Here is a 13,072-nt window from a genome sequence, read left to right on the forward strand (position 1 = left end):
TTTGAAATTGCTGAAAACCACGTGCTCAGAACATGGATGAGTGTGGGAGGAAGTATGGTAATCTCATGACAGCTGGTGGTGGTGGTGGTGATGCCTACCATTATACCATTATAATGGTATCACGACAGTTCTTTAAAACTGTGTTTGGTTTGAAGGAAAAAGTAGAGAAAGGAAGGAAAAGGCAGGGAGATCTATATAAACCTTCTATAGGTTTTCCTGCCTTTCCCTACTTTTTTCTTGAAAACAAACATATTCTAAGTTGACTCTGTAGCTCAAGACTAAACGGAGTATGGTAATGTATTTGACCTTCTTTTTATAATTCTCTTACCGTGATTTCTACGAACCATAAAAAAACAAACATTTCCTTTTTCTTCATTTCATCAAAGCCATACAAACCGTGACTCTACGAAAAAGAGGTAAAGGGGCCTGAAATTCTGATCACCACCTATCTAATCCTTTCATATCATATCTCCGCTGCAACAAATCGCCCAGTCATGGAGGTCAAGTCAAGTCTGTTTGAGTCCTGGCCAGTTCTTATAGAGAAGAGAATATGTTGTTTAATGTTTATCTTATCATCCCCAGCCTACGACAGTCAAAGTAGCCTAGTTTGAAACGCATTTATATTTTATAGCCGCCCAACTATTCTCTCCTCCTGTTACAGACACCATTTCTTTCAGTCCTGGTGCTGGCTGCCTGGCTTCCAGCTTCATCATGAGATTGGATCATTCATGCATGCATTAAGAGAGAGAGAGTGTAATGATGGAGTGGAAATCCGACAAACTTTGACCAAACAGTTATCAGCAATAAATACTTGGTGGTGGGTTCACATACTGTTTTACTCTCAATCGTCTGCTTTCATTGACTCTTGTGATGGGCGTGTGTCAGCAATATCTTGCTTGATTGAAAACTCAATGTCGACCGTATTAATGCCAAAAATTAATGGTGTATGGATTTTAATGAATGAGGGGGTTCGTGCACTAACTGAAGATGACTTCGACCACAAAACTCATTTACCCTTCCTCTCTCTCTCCCTCATTTTTCTTCAATGAGATCGATGTACGATTCATTGTGCCTTCAGGCTACAAACCATGCATCTCTTGATTCTTCGCCTTGAGAGTTGAGACCCAAAAGTGTATAAGTAATTTCTCCGGGTTAAGTAACCTAAACACGATTATCCTTCCCTTAGCCTTAGGTGGTTTGTTCCACTTACTCTTCTCTATCTTTACTTTGTTTATCTAAAAATAACCGTTCTCGAGCAAAATTTTAATTTGCCTTCAATGGAGAACCAAATTCACACTGCAATCTATTCATCCGAACCCCAACCCTTATGTAGAAACTAGCCAGAAAGCAAGAAGAACCGTTGCCTCTTTCAAGAACAAAGAGACATTTCAAGGAGTTAATCCCTTGTAGATTAAGTCACCATCATAAAAGGGTACTAGCTAGAATTGATATTACAAACAGTACTGATCGATACTCATCCATACCATGGTGTTGTAGTTTCAATATATATTATATATATAACAAGTGGGGGACAAATACCCGGCTTTTAAGCTATTTTTGTGGAAATTTTGTAGCCCAGGAGCTGAGTAAAGAAGTACTTGAGTACAGAAACTAAACTGTAGGAGAAGGATTGCTTAGACTGAGGCATAAGAGAAGCTATGGAACTTCATGATCATGTTTACAAGAGAAAATCTATGGCCTATGGTGTTGGGTGTAAATATAGTCCAAATGAGCCTCTGAAATCATCCTCCTCTTTAGGCATTCTTCATCTAAGTTCTCGCACTTCTCCAATCCCAGCAGCTGTAACAATTACCCAGAAAGCCAGAACATGTTAATTAGATTAGCAGAAAGAGTATATATATATATATATATATAGCAGAAAGAGCTCCCCTCACCCACAAAATAATAAGAAAAAAATAAAATCTTACGTTCCATGTATCCTCTTCTGCTGTCTTCAATATGGGATCTGGGTTAACAATCTCATGACCCTTTGCAGCCTTGTCACCTATAAACAATTCTAAACTCTTTAAGTTCCATAAAAAAGTAGACAGAGATGGGGCAACTGGATGTTTAGCACAAGAAAAGAAAAGAAAAGATTTTCTTACCTTGTTTTGGTTGCATCATTAGTCGAGCGCTTGTCGTTGAATAGGAGAGGAGAAGGAAAAGGAGGAAGAGGAGAAGACCAGGAGAACGAAAGCTTTGTTTCATGGCTACAGCTTCAGTTTTGAAGAAAAAATGCAGAGAAGAGAGAAAGAGGAAAGGTGGAAACAAAGAGGGAGAGATAGAGAAGAGCTAGGAAGGGTTGGTGATATGGTGGTGGTGCAGGTCTGAGGTATAAATACATCCCTCAGGGAGGCATCAACAGTCAGCCTGTGTAGGTCACATGAAAACCCCAAAGAAGGCAGTTACAGCACCTCTGCTGGTGGGCCCAACCCACCATGCCTGTTCCCACCCCATGCTCATGTCATGTGACTACACTGCACCAGGAGAGAGAGAGAGAGAGAGAGCAAAGCAACGATGTCAACTAGAGGAGAGAGATATCACACGTTTGATCTCTTCCAGTCCCAAACACTCTTTGGACTGTTTCAAGGAGTCAACCTTTGGACTGTAGTTTGCAGCCTGCTCAGTGCTGAGTGCTGACAGCTGTTTCCCATGATCATGCGTTTGATTCATTCATACGTTCCTTTCTCCGCACGTGCAAAAAAAGTCCAAGCTCTCTCAATAACACTTAGAGCCTCATATTCTCTGTCTCAAGTTCTCAATACTCAACACAAGATGAGGATCATTTTTTTTTGTATTTATATGAAATAGTTTTTCTGGGTTAATAACAAAGAATCCAATTAACCCACATGAAAGCAAAAACCAATTTGAAGAAACTATAAAAGATAATCCAGAGTTCAGACAACCAATAATAATACAAAAAAAAAAAACTCAGAAAAGTTCAAATGGGGAAACTAAACAAATATTATATTAGCTTTGTTAGATATAATAATATAGCTCCTTGGATGAAGGGAGGAGTTATCTCAAATGTACGAGAGATTTGATTATGTTTCTCTTTAGGAGGCTTGGATGATATCCTCCATGCAAGATACCACTTGTTGGGTTCTGTGAAGGATGTTTATTCTTTCAACTTTGTAGCATTTCTCCCTCATGAATTGGGTTGGAACATGGGAAGGACATATCTGCTAATCCCAGACTAATCTTATTAAAAATGACAATTCTAAACAAAGAATGAGAAGACTCCAGCTCCAGCTCCAGCTCCAGTATTGTTGTGCACACACAGAGCTTCCACCTGTGTTCTAGGAAGAATCTTTCTTTTCAGATGTATTATATATGAAATGAAATAATGTGATTGATAAGACTAAGGCGGTGTTTGTTGTTTTAAGAACCCCATTCGGCATTTCAGTAACCCACCGCCAACTTATCTCTGAAATTGCTTTTATTATATATTAACAATATCTAGATTTGAACTATTTTTAATTTGGGAGTTGTCAGTCCACTTTCAGCATCTATCTCTGCAATTGCAAAATAATGGTCTAAGTTGAGAAGAGTTGTATGCAGTAATGGGGTTGGCAAAGGGCATATAATTAAGTGGTGTTACTTTATCATATTTGTACTGTTTATTTCAAGAAGATTAATTTAGAAAGCTCTAAAGCATGTGCCTCTAGGTGTTTATAGGATAGGTTTGGTCACAGGAAGACCATTAATTAAATTGCTTAATCAGCTTAAGTTTCGAGCAAAGGAGATAGTAGTGCTATAATAGTATTTTCAAAGCAGGAAGAGGATAGGACAAGTTAACCTTGGAACCAATTAGTGGGGATTCCTCTAATGGGATTTGATGTTTTTGTTGGTGAGTGGGTTTCTTTCTGCCTTGAAGAGGAGGGAGACTTTCTTTTATATTCACCTTTGCTTTTGCTTTAGGTATTGTCATGTGTGCATCACAAGCAGTTTCAGGGAATCTGTCCTAACTCCAACAAAATGGCATCTCGAGGAAAGAGGACCGACCCGTCTTTGCTCTTCATTAGAAAAAGAAAGAAAAGCTAAGTGTTAATTGATGCTTTTGTTTCTTCTTTTATGTTACTACCATTCATTAAATCTTAGCTCATGGGTGATGCTTTCTGTTCCTCTTACTACTACCATTTCCTCTCTCTCTCTCATATGTCTATAGGATATATTGAATCACTCATTCCTTTTTCTTTTTCACAGGTCTGATATCTTTATATTGAATCATTGATCTTTGCCCTTTTTTCTCTCCAAGTTTGATTTCTTGATCAAAAGCTACAAGTGACTCTCATGAGAAGCTCTGATAAGGGTCCTCCTTGTCTACCAAAAAGAAGATAATGGTCCTCTTTACTCACCTTGGGCATATAACCAAGTCAACAAGGTTAATCTTTAGTCAGCACACTAATTGTCTCTTAATGTGGTCTAACTCCTCTCTGTTAACCACAACACAACTACTAAGTGCATTGATTTCTCTTTTTCTTTATGTATATAAGCCACTCACTCTATGGTGATCTACCAAGCTTTTTCTATTCAGTATAACAAAACGCCAAATGCATAGTGGAGGGAAAAGTATGGAAGAGTGGATAGACTTGAACGCATGCTTAGTTATTCACTCCCTCTTTGAAACTTATCAACCTTGATTCTTTCTATCCTCCCAAGTTTGAACGTTGAAAAGTGATCCCACTTAAGAGAAAAGAAGAAAAAGAAACACCCACGAGATGTTATTTCCCAAGTCTCCATCTGCAGTTTCATTATAGAAATGGGGCAGAAAATTTCTCACTCTTTGTAAGATTTCAGTTTTATCCAATGTTTTCCAAACATGGTTGACGCGGATGGTTGGAGGCAACCGGTTCTGTTTTATCCGAAAACCGATCCCTGGCCAAATATCATTGAATTGGTTAACAATCCGTTGACTTAAGTGATCAAATCCTGTTCAATTGTTTTAGTCATTTTTTATTTTAATTATTTTTATTTTTTATTAGATTGGGTACCGAAAACCGATCCTTGGCTAAATATCATTGAATTGGTTAACAATCCGTTGACTCAGGTGATCAAACCCTGTTCAACTGTTTTAGCCATTTTTTATTTTTTATTTAGAATGGGTCATCTATTTAAACCGGACGATCAAAACTGTTGGCCGGAAACGATGCCGGGAACAGTTCCGGTTCCGGATCAATTTTTAAAACCTTGATTGTATCTTTTGATATCATGCACAGCTATTAATGCGACTTGTTTGAAGGAGTTTTCATTTTTAAACCATGTTGAGTTTTGGAAGGATGGTGTGGCCAATCCAGAGTCGAGACCTTCTATTTGGTTATGTCTGGGACTGAGAACTGATCATGTGGACCATTCTTCCATCTGCATCAGTCCTATATACGCACCATGACCGTAACATTGTGCAGTGGAATATATTCATGTGAGTTGCAGGTTTCAGCCATTGTATCTATAAGAGAGAAAAAGAGACACTTCCTTCACGAGATTCATTGGGAAGATTTCACAGGTGAAGAGGGATGAAAGTGACAAAAAGCTTTGGAGAACTTCTGATTCTAGCTAGATCTGAATTGTTCACATGTAAACAAAGTGTCAAATAATTCAACGCTGCTCTGGTGTCCATGCCAGGGTCTCTAGTACAGTACTTTGAAAGCAATTCTATTTCCAAGTTAATTAGCATTAGTCATCATTAATTCAACAAGGTACTTAGGGTCCGTTTTTATTTGTGGCTGTGGGAATAGGGGTCTGGAATCAGAATCAGAATTTCAATCGTTTGATTGGTGGAATCGGAATCCCATTTATTTCCATTCTTGGTAGAATGGTACTCCCCCATTTGAAGGAATGATCATTCCCTCTTCTTCCTTTAGGAGTGAGAATTCATTTCAACTGATTTCAATTCCCTTATGAGCCAAACAAGGTAAAAAGAAGGAATAGACCATTCCGGTTCTGATGGATTTTAATTCTCATTCCGATTTCAATTCAAACTGCAAACCAAATAGACCCTTAATTGTTTTTTGGGTCATCATCCATAAACCCAAATTAAAGGATGGGGTGTTCATTTTTGGGTTGGTGATGGTGATCTTATCAAGTTATCAAAACTCAGAAACCCTAGGTATTTAGAAAATGATCCAATAGTGGAACTTTGACTTATTGAACATTATTTTGTTTCTCTGTGTTTCTTTTTAGTCTTGAAGAGGATACTGGTACTGGGTAGGTAAAGGTCAATTGAAGAGAACCAGAACCTGATAAGAAAAGACAAGGTGAATGGGGAATAGAGAATAGTTTGCACTTAACACATGGAGGTCGCCAAAGGTCTCGTCCTCCACTTTACTACGCGGGGATTTGTTTGTTTCAGATGATATAAATGCGGAGAATTCATTGAGGACTCCGCACGTGCACCATAGTTCTACTTTTAAATCATTCCATCCAAATGCATTTATGGCCATGGTTCGATATCTGGGAGGTGTTTGGTTCCGTTAAGTATGGAGATGTTTTCAATGCATGGCTAGGATTGTTGTGAGAATGGTGTGAGAACAAATTTTGTCATATATTCATTTTGGATTTTTTTTGCTCCCAACGAATTTAACCCTCATTTTCATTTTAACTATTTAGTTCTATGGGCGTTTATAAATGGGATGCTTCTTAGACAAATGTTTTATTGAAATATATCACTTTAAACATATACTACTTTTTGTTGTTTTCTGCAAGGTTTTAAACCTCCACCTGAAAATGGAACCACTGTGGCCATAGGTTTCCGGGTTAGCGGTTTGACTCTCTGGGTCGAATGGTTCAGGTGCTTTGATTAGATTGGAATATTAGGGCACACATCATTACTCTTAGACTTTTATGAGAAAAGAGAGACTGAGACATACATATGTGGTTGATGGCTAAGAAAGGAAGAAGAAATAAAGAAAGAAAAGAAGACAGAAAGAAAGGGAAAAAAAAGGAAATTAAAGGAATGAGAGAAAGGAAAGAAAGGAAAGAATGGATGAAGGAAGAGGAGGATAGGGTGCAAATGGATTGGATTATGGTCTGATCCAAAGTTTGGTCTCATTTTGTTGGATTTGGATATCTCCTTTTTGGATCTTCGGATCGGATAATGGGATCCGATCAGAACTCGGATTGAATTCGGATCACCCTTATTTGATCTGATATATATGTTATTTATTTATATATATATATAAATATATAAAAACATATATATGTTATTTATTTATATTGCATTTTTGCAAATTTGTTATATTATTTATTTATTTATAAAAACATGTATATATATGATGAAAATAGTTGAAAAGATACTTGTATTTTTTGTTTTTTCTTTATTTAAATTGTTATATTTTATTTTTCTTTTAATAATTTATTAATTTTTTAAAAAACTAAATTGGACAGGATCAGATCCGAATATTTGACTTCCTCATCGGATTTGAATTCAAATCCATATTTGTGATTTGTGAGATCCAATCGGATCGGATCTGCTCTTCATATTATCAGATCGGATCCAGATATACCATGGTTCGAATTCAATCCAATCCGTTTGTATCCCTAGAGGAGGAGGAGAATTCGACATTCCCCAGTGATGATGATGGCAACAACAACGGTAGTGGCAACATAAAGGCAACAGCAATTTGTATCTAGGATTTGATTTCTCTCCGCTCTAATTTTGCATTTCTGATTTTCTGTCATTTCTCTTCAATCTCTCTCTCTAGGATTTCGGTGATCTCATATTTGAGATCATTCTTGTCTTAGTCCCTCTCCATCTCTCAATCTCCTCTGCCTTATTAAACCACCTACCATTGTCCCGGTTGATAGTTCGATCATCCAGGTCAGCAGTTCTTTGACCAAAATCAACGGTTTTTGGCCCAAGAATAGGTTAAGGGTGAAATGAAATTGGTTGCCTGAATGGTTCCCAGACCAAATGATCCGACTGTTCGAGTCAACGATGGTTTGAAAACACTGGTTTTTTGTTGTTTAATTGGGCATTTCATGCACGTAACACCCCATAAGGCTATTTTCCACATCAGCTTCCAATGCACGAGGTCAGCATTGCATTTCAAAAAAATAAACGCTGGGACATTTGGAGAAACGAGAATCTGAAGTTCCCCTAACGGCTCATGTACGCAAACCCAAACATTTCTCTTTTTTAATATTTGTTTAATAAACGTTGAAACCAAACAATGGTTTCATGCACACCAATACCTAAATGGCACTAATGTGGCGACATTTTTTTCAATAAACACCCACATAATAAAACATGTTCTAAGGTTGTATTTGATAACATTGTTACTTCTATTTGCAATGTTTTATATTGGTTAATACAAATTTTATATTGGTACCACCCACCACTGCTTAATTGTTGGTCGCCCCCGCCCCCGTTTTCCATTTTTGCGTGACTATAGAGGAGGAATCACCTGTTGCTGTAATCGATCGTTGGTGGCTCCCCTTCATACATTTTCGTTTTCCATTTTGCTCAACTGAGAGGAGGGCAATTGCCGTTGTAATTGATATTTGGCAGCTTCCTTGTTCACTGATTTTCGTTTTTGTTTTTGTATTTTGCGCCATCTGATCAGGTATTTGAACCGCTTGATGCATGGGTATTAGATATTTGGATTGCTAGATGGGCATCTATATTTAATGGAGGTGCAGCAATATGGGGCAGTTATTTATTTATTTTAAAGTAGATCAATATTAATTTACCTTTCAAAAAACAATGGTAAGAAACACCTTACCCAACAAGAAGTGGTGTATAGTGTTGTTGCGCCTGTTTAGATCATATTTGGTTCAATTCTCATTTTTTTTTTCTTCTTATTCAAGATGAAATTTTAAAATGGACAAGAATGGATAAAAATAGGTAGAATGAAAAAATATTGCTATGAGCCAAACACTTTTAAATTAATTATCTGCAACACTATACCAAACAAGATATTGGTAAATAGGAGTAAAGGCGCCACAAAATGACAAGCATTTTGAGAATTTTCAGTTTGGTTGGAGATGTTTTGAATTAAAACAGTCATAAAAACACTTCATATGAAAATTCATATGCTGAGGGGGCCTTATTTCAAGAAATATCAATCAGACAATTCACGCTTTAGTAAAGAAAGGCTATAAAATGGTATACAATTATATTATTTGTTGAAGATGTATTTATAGTTGAAACATATTACTGTTTCTTGTTCTAAGGGGTGAAGTCTAATCATTAATTACAATTGAAATAACTCTCACATGTGATGTAATAAAACATATCTCTCACTAGTTTGTAATTTGCATTGATAAACTCAAAACGTTTCAAGTAGAAACAAGAATAGAATACCAAATACAACCTTATTAAAGAGTCGGATACACAAGAAACGGCAGAGTTGGTCAGGTTCTTTTTCTTAATGATAACTTTCCATGTATAAGGGTTTTCCAATGCTTTCTATTTTTTTCCCCCTTGTAAATGGGATGGAAAGTAAAAGTTTTAGCCTGAAAAGGGGCGGTTTTTTGCTCTAAAACTTTGTATAATTGGATGTGAAAAGGATTGAAAAACTTAATATGCTTATTTAATTGTTTCCCGGAAAGATAATTAATGGATTCATTCAGTGAGAAAGCAACATGATACCCTTTCAGAAGATGGGCCAAAATAAACAAAAGGAATGGAGGGAAGCTGACCTAATCATGATTGTAAGGGAGCACTGTTGCTTTTTTTTGGCCACTCTGTGGATATCACCATTCACCATCAAATCAAAATATTTCAGAATGGAAAATTTTTGACCCCAATGAAGCCTAAGGATTTCAACTCTTGACTACCAACTTCAATCTTGGGTTCCTTTGAATTTTCTATTTATGGTAAAGTTAGGAGAGTTTGAATCTCCTCCATTTCACCTCCAGTCATGTTTGCGTAAATATAATTAATTATAAAACATGTTTGAAATCAATATCATTTTCTGAGAGAGTTTTTTTTTTCTATCTAGGACCATTGTTGTTGCTATTATGACACGGGCATTTCTCAATGCCATGTTAGTATATTATTGCTAGCAATATTAAAAGAATGAGAGAACATCAAAACAAGGCGTTTTATCAAATCATACCTTTTCTGATTTCTAAGCCGTGATTAGAGAAAATGTTTTTGAAAAAATGCATAACCAATCATCAGTCATTGTCTGAAAAATGGCTTTCAAGTGTGGCACTGAGGTGGCATTGCTTTCTCAAGAAAATGGCACCACTTTCAATCACTGGCATATTCACATGCATGAGAAAACACATGCAATAGGACACTTGCCCATACCGATGAATGGAAATGTTTGGGTGATGGTGGAACTAGCCAAGGATACCACATGGTTATCTCTGCGGTCGCCCCCCCTCTTAGGCCGCGTCGACGCCACATGTAACGGAAGAGCACAACAACTAAAGGAGTATCCTACACAAGCAAGGAAGCGAACTCTGTCGGAAAAGAGGAAACCTCTCGAAAACCTCGGCGGACGCCCTCATCTCGACAACCCCAGAAGCCCTATCCCTCTAGGACATGGATGCCCAACTATAATTAGGTATTTCCTACTCGAGGTAAGGGACTTTTGGAAGAACACTCTTTGAACACCTCATTGCATTATCTCTTCGGTTCGAACTAGTGCTATTTCAACCTGCTAGTCCCAGCCATATCTTTCTCTACCCTACTGACTTGAGCATCAGAGTACCTACCCAGGGAACAATTCCTCGGGCCTCTGACCTTTTTCTGGTTACAGATCTTGATGCACAATTCCGTCCTACCTCAACTTCGTCCAATTGACAAGACTATCTGATTGTATCTTCAATTCAGAACAGCTCGAATCGAATAGCATCAAGAAGTGTAGGAAAAAGTGCAAGATATCAAGCCTCAAGTTACCTAGAAAGCTTATGTAGTAATGGTTCACTAGGGGAATCCATAATAGCTTCTGCACTCCATAGCAGTATTAGCCTATTAGGGTGTTCTTTTAAGGTCTATTTGGGGTGTTGTTGTTGGTTAAACAGCCCCTAACGCACCATCAAGTGCAACTAATTAACCAACCTAATATTTGGCATTTCTGGCACATAGTGGTCGCTCTCATATTTATATCAGGCTCAGATTTACCATTGTACCAAATAATGACCCTTGAATCTAGTAATACTGTAGAATAGGCTAGATAACTAAATTAAGCATGTTAGTGTAAGGGAACCTAAGTACATGTAAAGATGGATAATTGGGCACTTGTACATGTAAAGACCATCAACATCATATACAAGTTGAAAGGGCTGAAACGATAGTGTAAACAGAAAGGGCATGGGTAGAAATAATCCAAGTGCTGATATTTAATAATGAATATGACATCAAATAAAACGGATTGCTGAAAAAGATTCATATAGCCAACCCCATATAATTGAAATAAGACTTGGATGATAGTATGATATCCGATATTTTTTGGTTTTTCGAAATAATAATTAAAGGCTTCTTCAAACCTTCAACCAATCATAATCCCATGTAAATTTTGATGAAAACCCACATGATAGATTACAACTTTTATGATGCTACTGTTGATCGATTATAAATTTTTCTAGTATTATGTCTTTCCAGCATCATAATGGAACCTTATTATGATATGGTACTTTGATTTAACTTTCAAATCAAAGCATAGGCGTTATATAATATGCATTATACGTAGTTGCAGATAAAGATAAAGAAGAAGACTCTCCTTGACAAAGAACAAGATCAATGAACCCACGAACACAAAGGACTATTTGGGATAATGTGGCAATTCCTTCCTTTACAAAGCACACATTTATCTTTTTTATGGGATGGAATTTTCTGACATTATGTTAATATCTTAGTTAATAGAGTCAATGAAGTGGGTCCCTTAAATCACAAAAGGATAAGACATAACACTGTATATGTGGTGTTTGGTATAGCTTCTGTTTATTTGATAAATGGTGTCATATTATTGTCAAATTAGCATTTATTCTATTATATCGATTTATTCTATTATATCGATTAATATACATAGGTATTGATAAAAGTTGATCTTGATTTATGTGTGTGCCAATCGTCAGGGGAAGCTTCATTTTAATGCTTCCCCCAACGATTGAGCATTTATCCACTATTCCACTATTTAATAAATGAAAGCCATATCGAATACATACATAATCCTGTGCATTTGTATGAAATATCTAAGTTTGTCCTTCTAACCTAATGGATCTAGAACACGCAGTCCTCCTTAGGGCTGTCAATAGTATCCCATTCTTCCGGTTCGAGTTTCAAATATAATACTTTCATCATTTCTAATTTATTAATGAAATTAATCTCTGACTCCAATTTGACTCTTAGATAGGATCAGATTCAAACTTAGGTAGTTCTGAACTTCTGATCTGGTGTGATAAATAATAAATATGTCACCAATGATGGAAATGAGTAACAAAAAGAAAATAAAGGATTTTATATCTAACCCATGACCAACTATTTGGGTTAAGTGGTGGCAATTCAGCACCCCAGGTCCCCAGTGATAGGTCTGAAAACATTTATAGCCCATGGGCTAAATGGATCTATAAACTTGATCATCAGGTTAACAACGGGGTTGAAACTTGAAAACATTTATACATAGTAATATTTTACTTTAATTGATTAAAAGTAGATTGATTTATATTTGGATTCAATCCATATGAATGGATTTACAAGATAAGAAAGGGGTTGGATTTGGTTTGAGCTATATTAAAATGGACTAGCCGGGGGAATCTATACATGGATCCACTTAAATCCAACTCTAGGTTTATAATTAGTAAGGTCAAAAGGTTTAGAGGCTAATCTCGACTCAGATTTTGTTGGATGTAACAACTCCTTTATAGTCTTTATGATTTTTCTAAATTTAGTTTTTTTTTTTAATTTTTAAAAACAAAAATATCAAATATCATCATCACCATCATCCATGCCTTATCCCAACTATATGGAAATGGCTACATGAATCATGTTTCACCCGTTCATTCTATTTGAAGCCATATCCACTGTTAAATTAGTACTTAAATCATTTCTTACTAATTTTATCTATGTCCCTTTTGGTTTACCCCTACCTCTTTTAGCCCCTTCCACTTATAATAAACCACT

At 36.6% G+C, this 13,072-nt stretch overlaps 1 protein-coding gene across 1 annotated transcript; it reads right to left on the reverse strand.

Moving 5' to 3' along the window:
* Positions 1–1,464: 1,464 nt before the first annotated feature.
* On the reverse strand, positions 1,465–2,328 carry LOC104612493 (putative phytosulfokines 6). Its single transcript, XM_019200295.2, has 3 exons — positions 2,106–2,328; positions 1,929–2,005; positions 1,465–1,800 (listed from the first exon to the last, which is right to left on the reverse strand). The coding sequence occupies exons 1-3, from the start codon at positions 2,206–2,208 to the stop codon at positions 1,693–1,695; spliced, it is 288 nt and encodes a 95-aa protein (XP_019055840.1). The 5' UTR covers positions 2,209–2,328; the 3' UTR covers positions 1,465–1,692.
* Positions 2,329–13,072: the final 10,744 nt, after the last annotated feature.

The sequence above is a fragment of the Nelumbo nucifera genome, chromosome 2, assembly GCF_055504915.1.
Source record: "Nelumbo nucifera cultivar China Antique chromosome 2, China Antique-T2T, whole genome shotgun sequence".
NCBI classification, from domain to species: domain Eukaryota; kingdom Viridiplantae; phylum Streptophyta; class Magnoliopsida; order Proteales; family Nelumbonaceae; genus Nelumbo; species Nelumbo nucifera.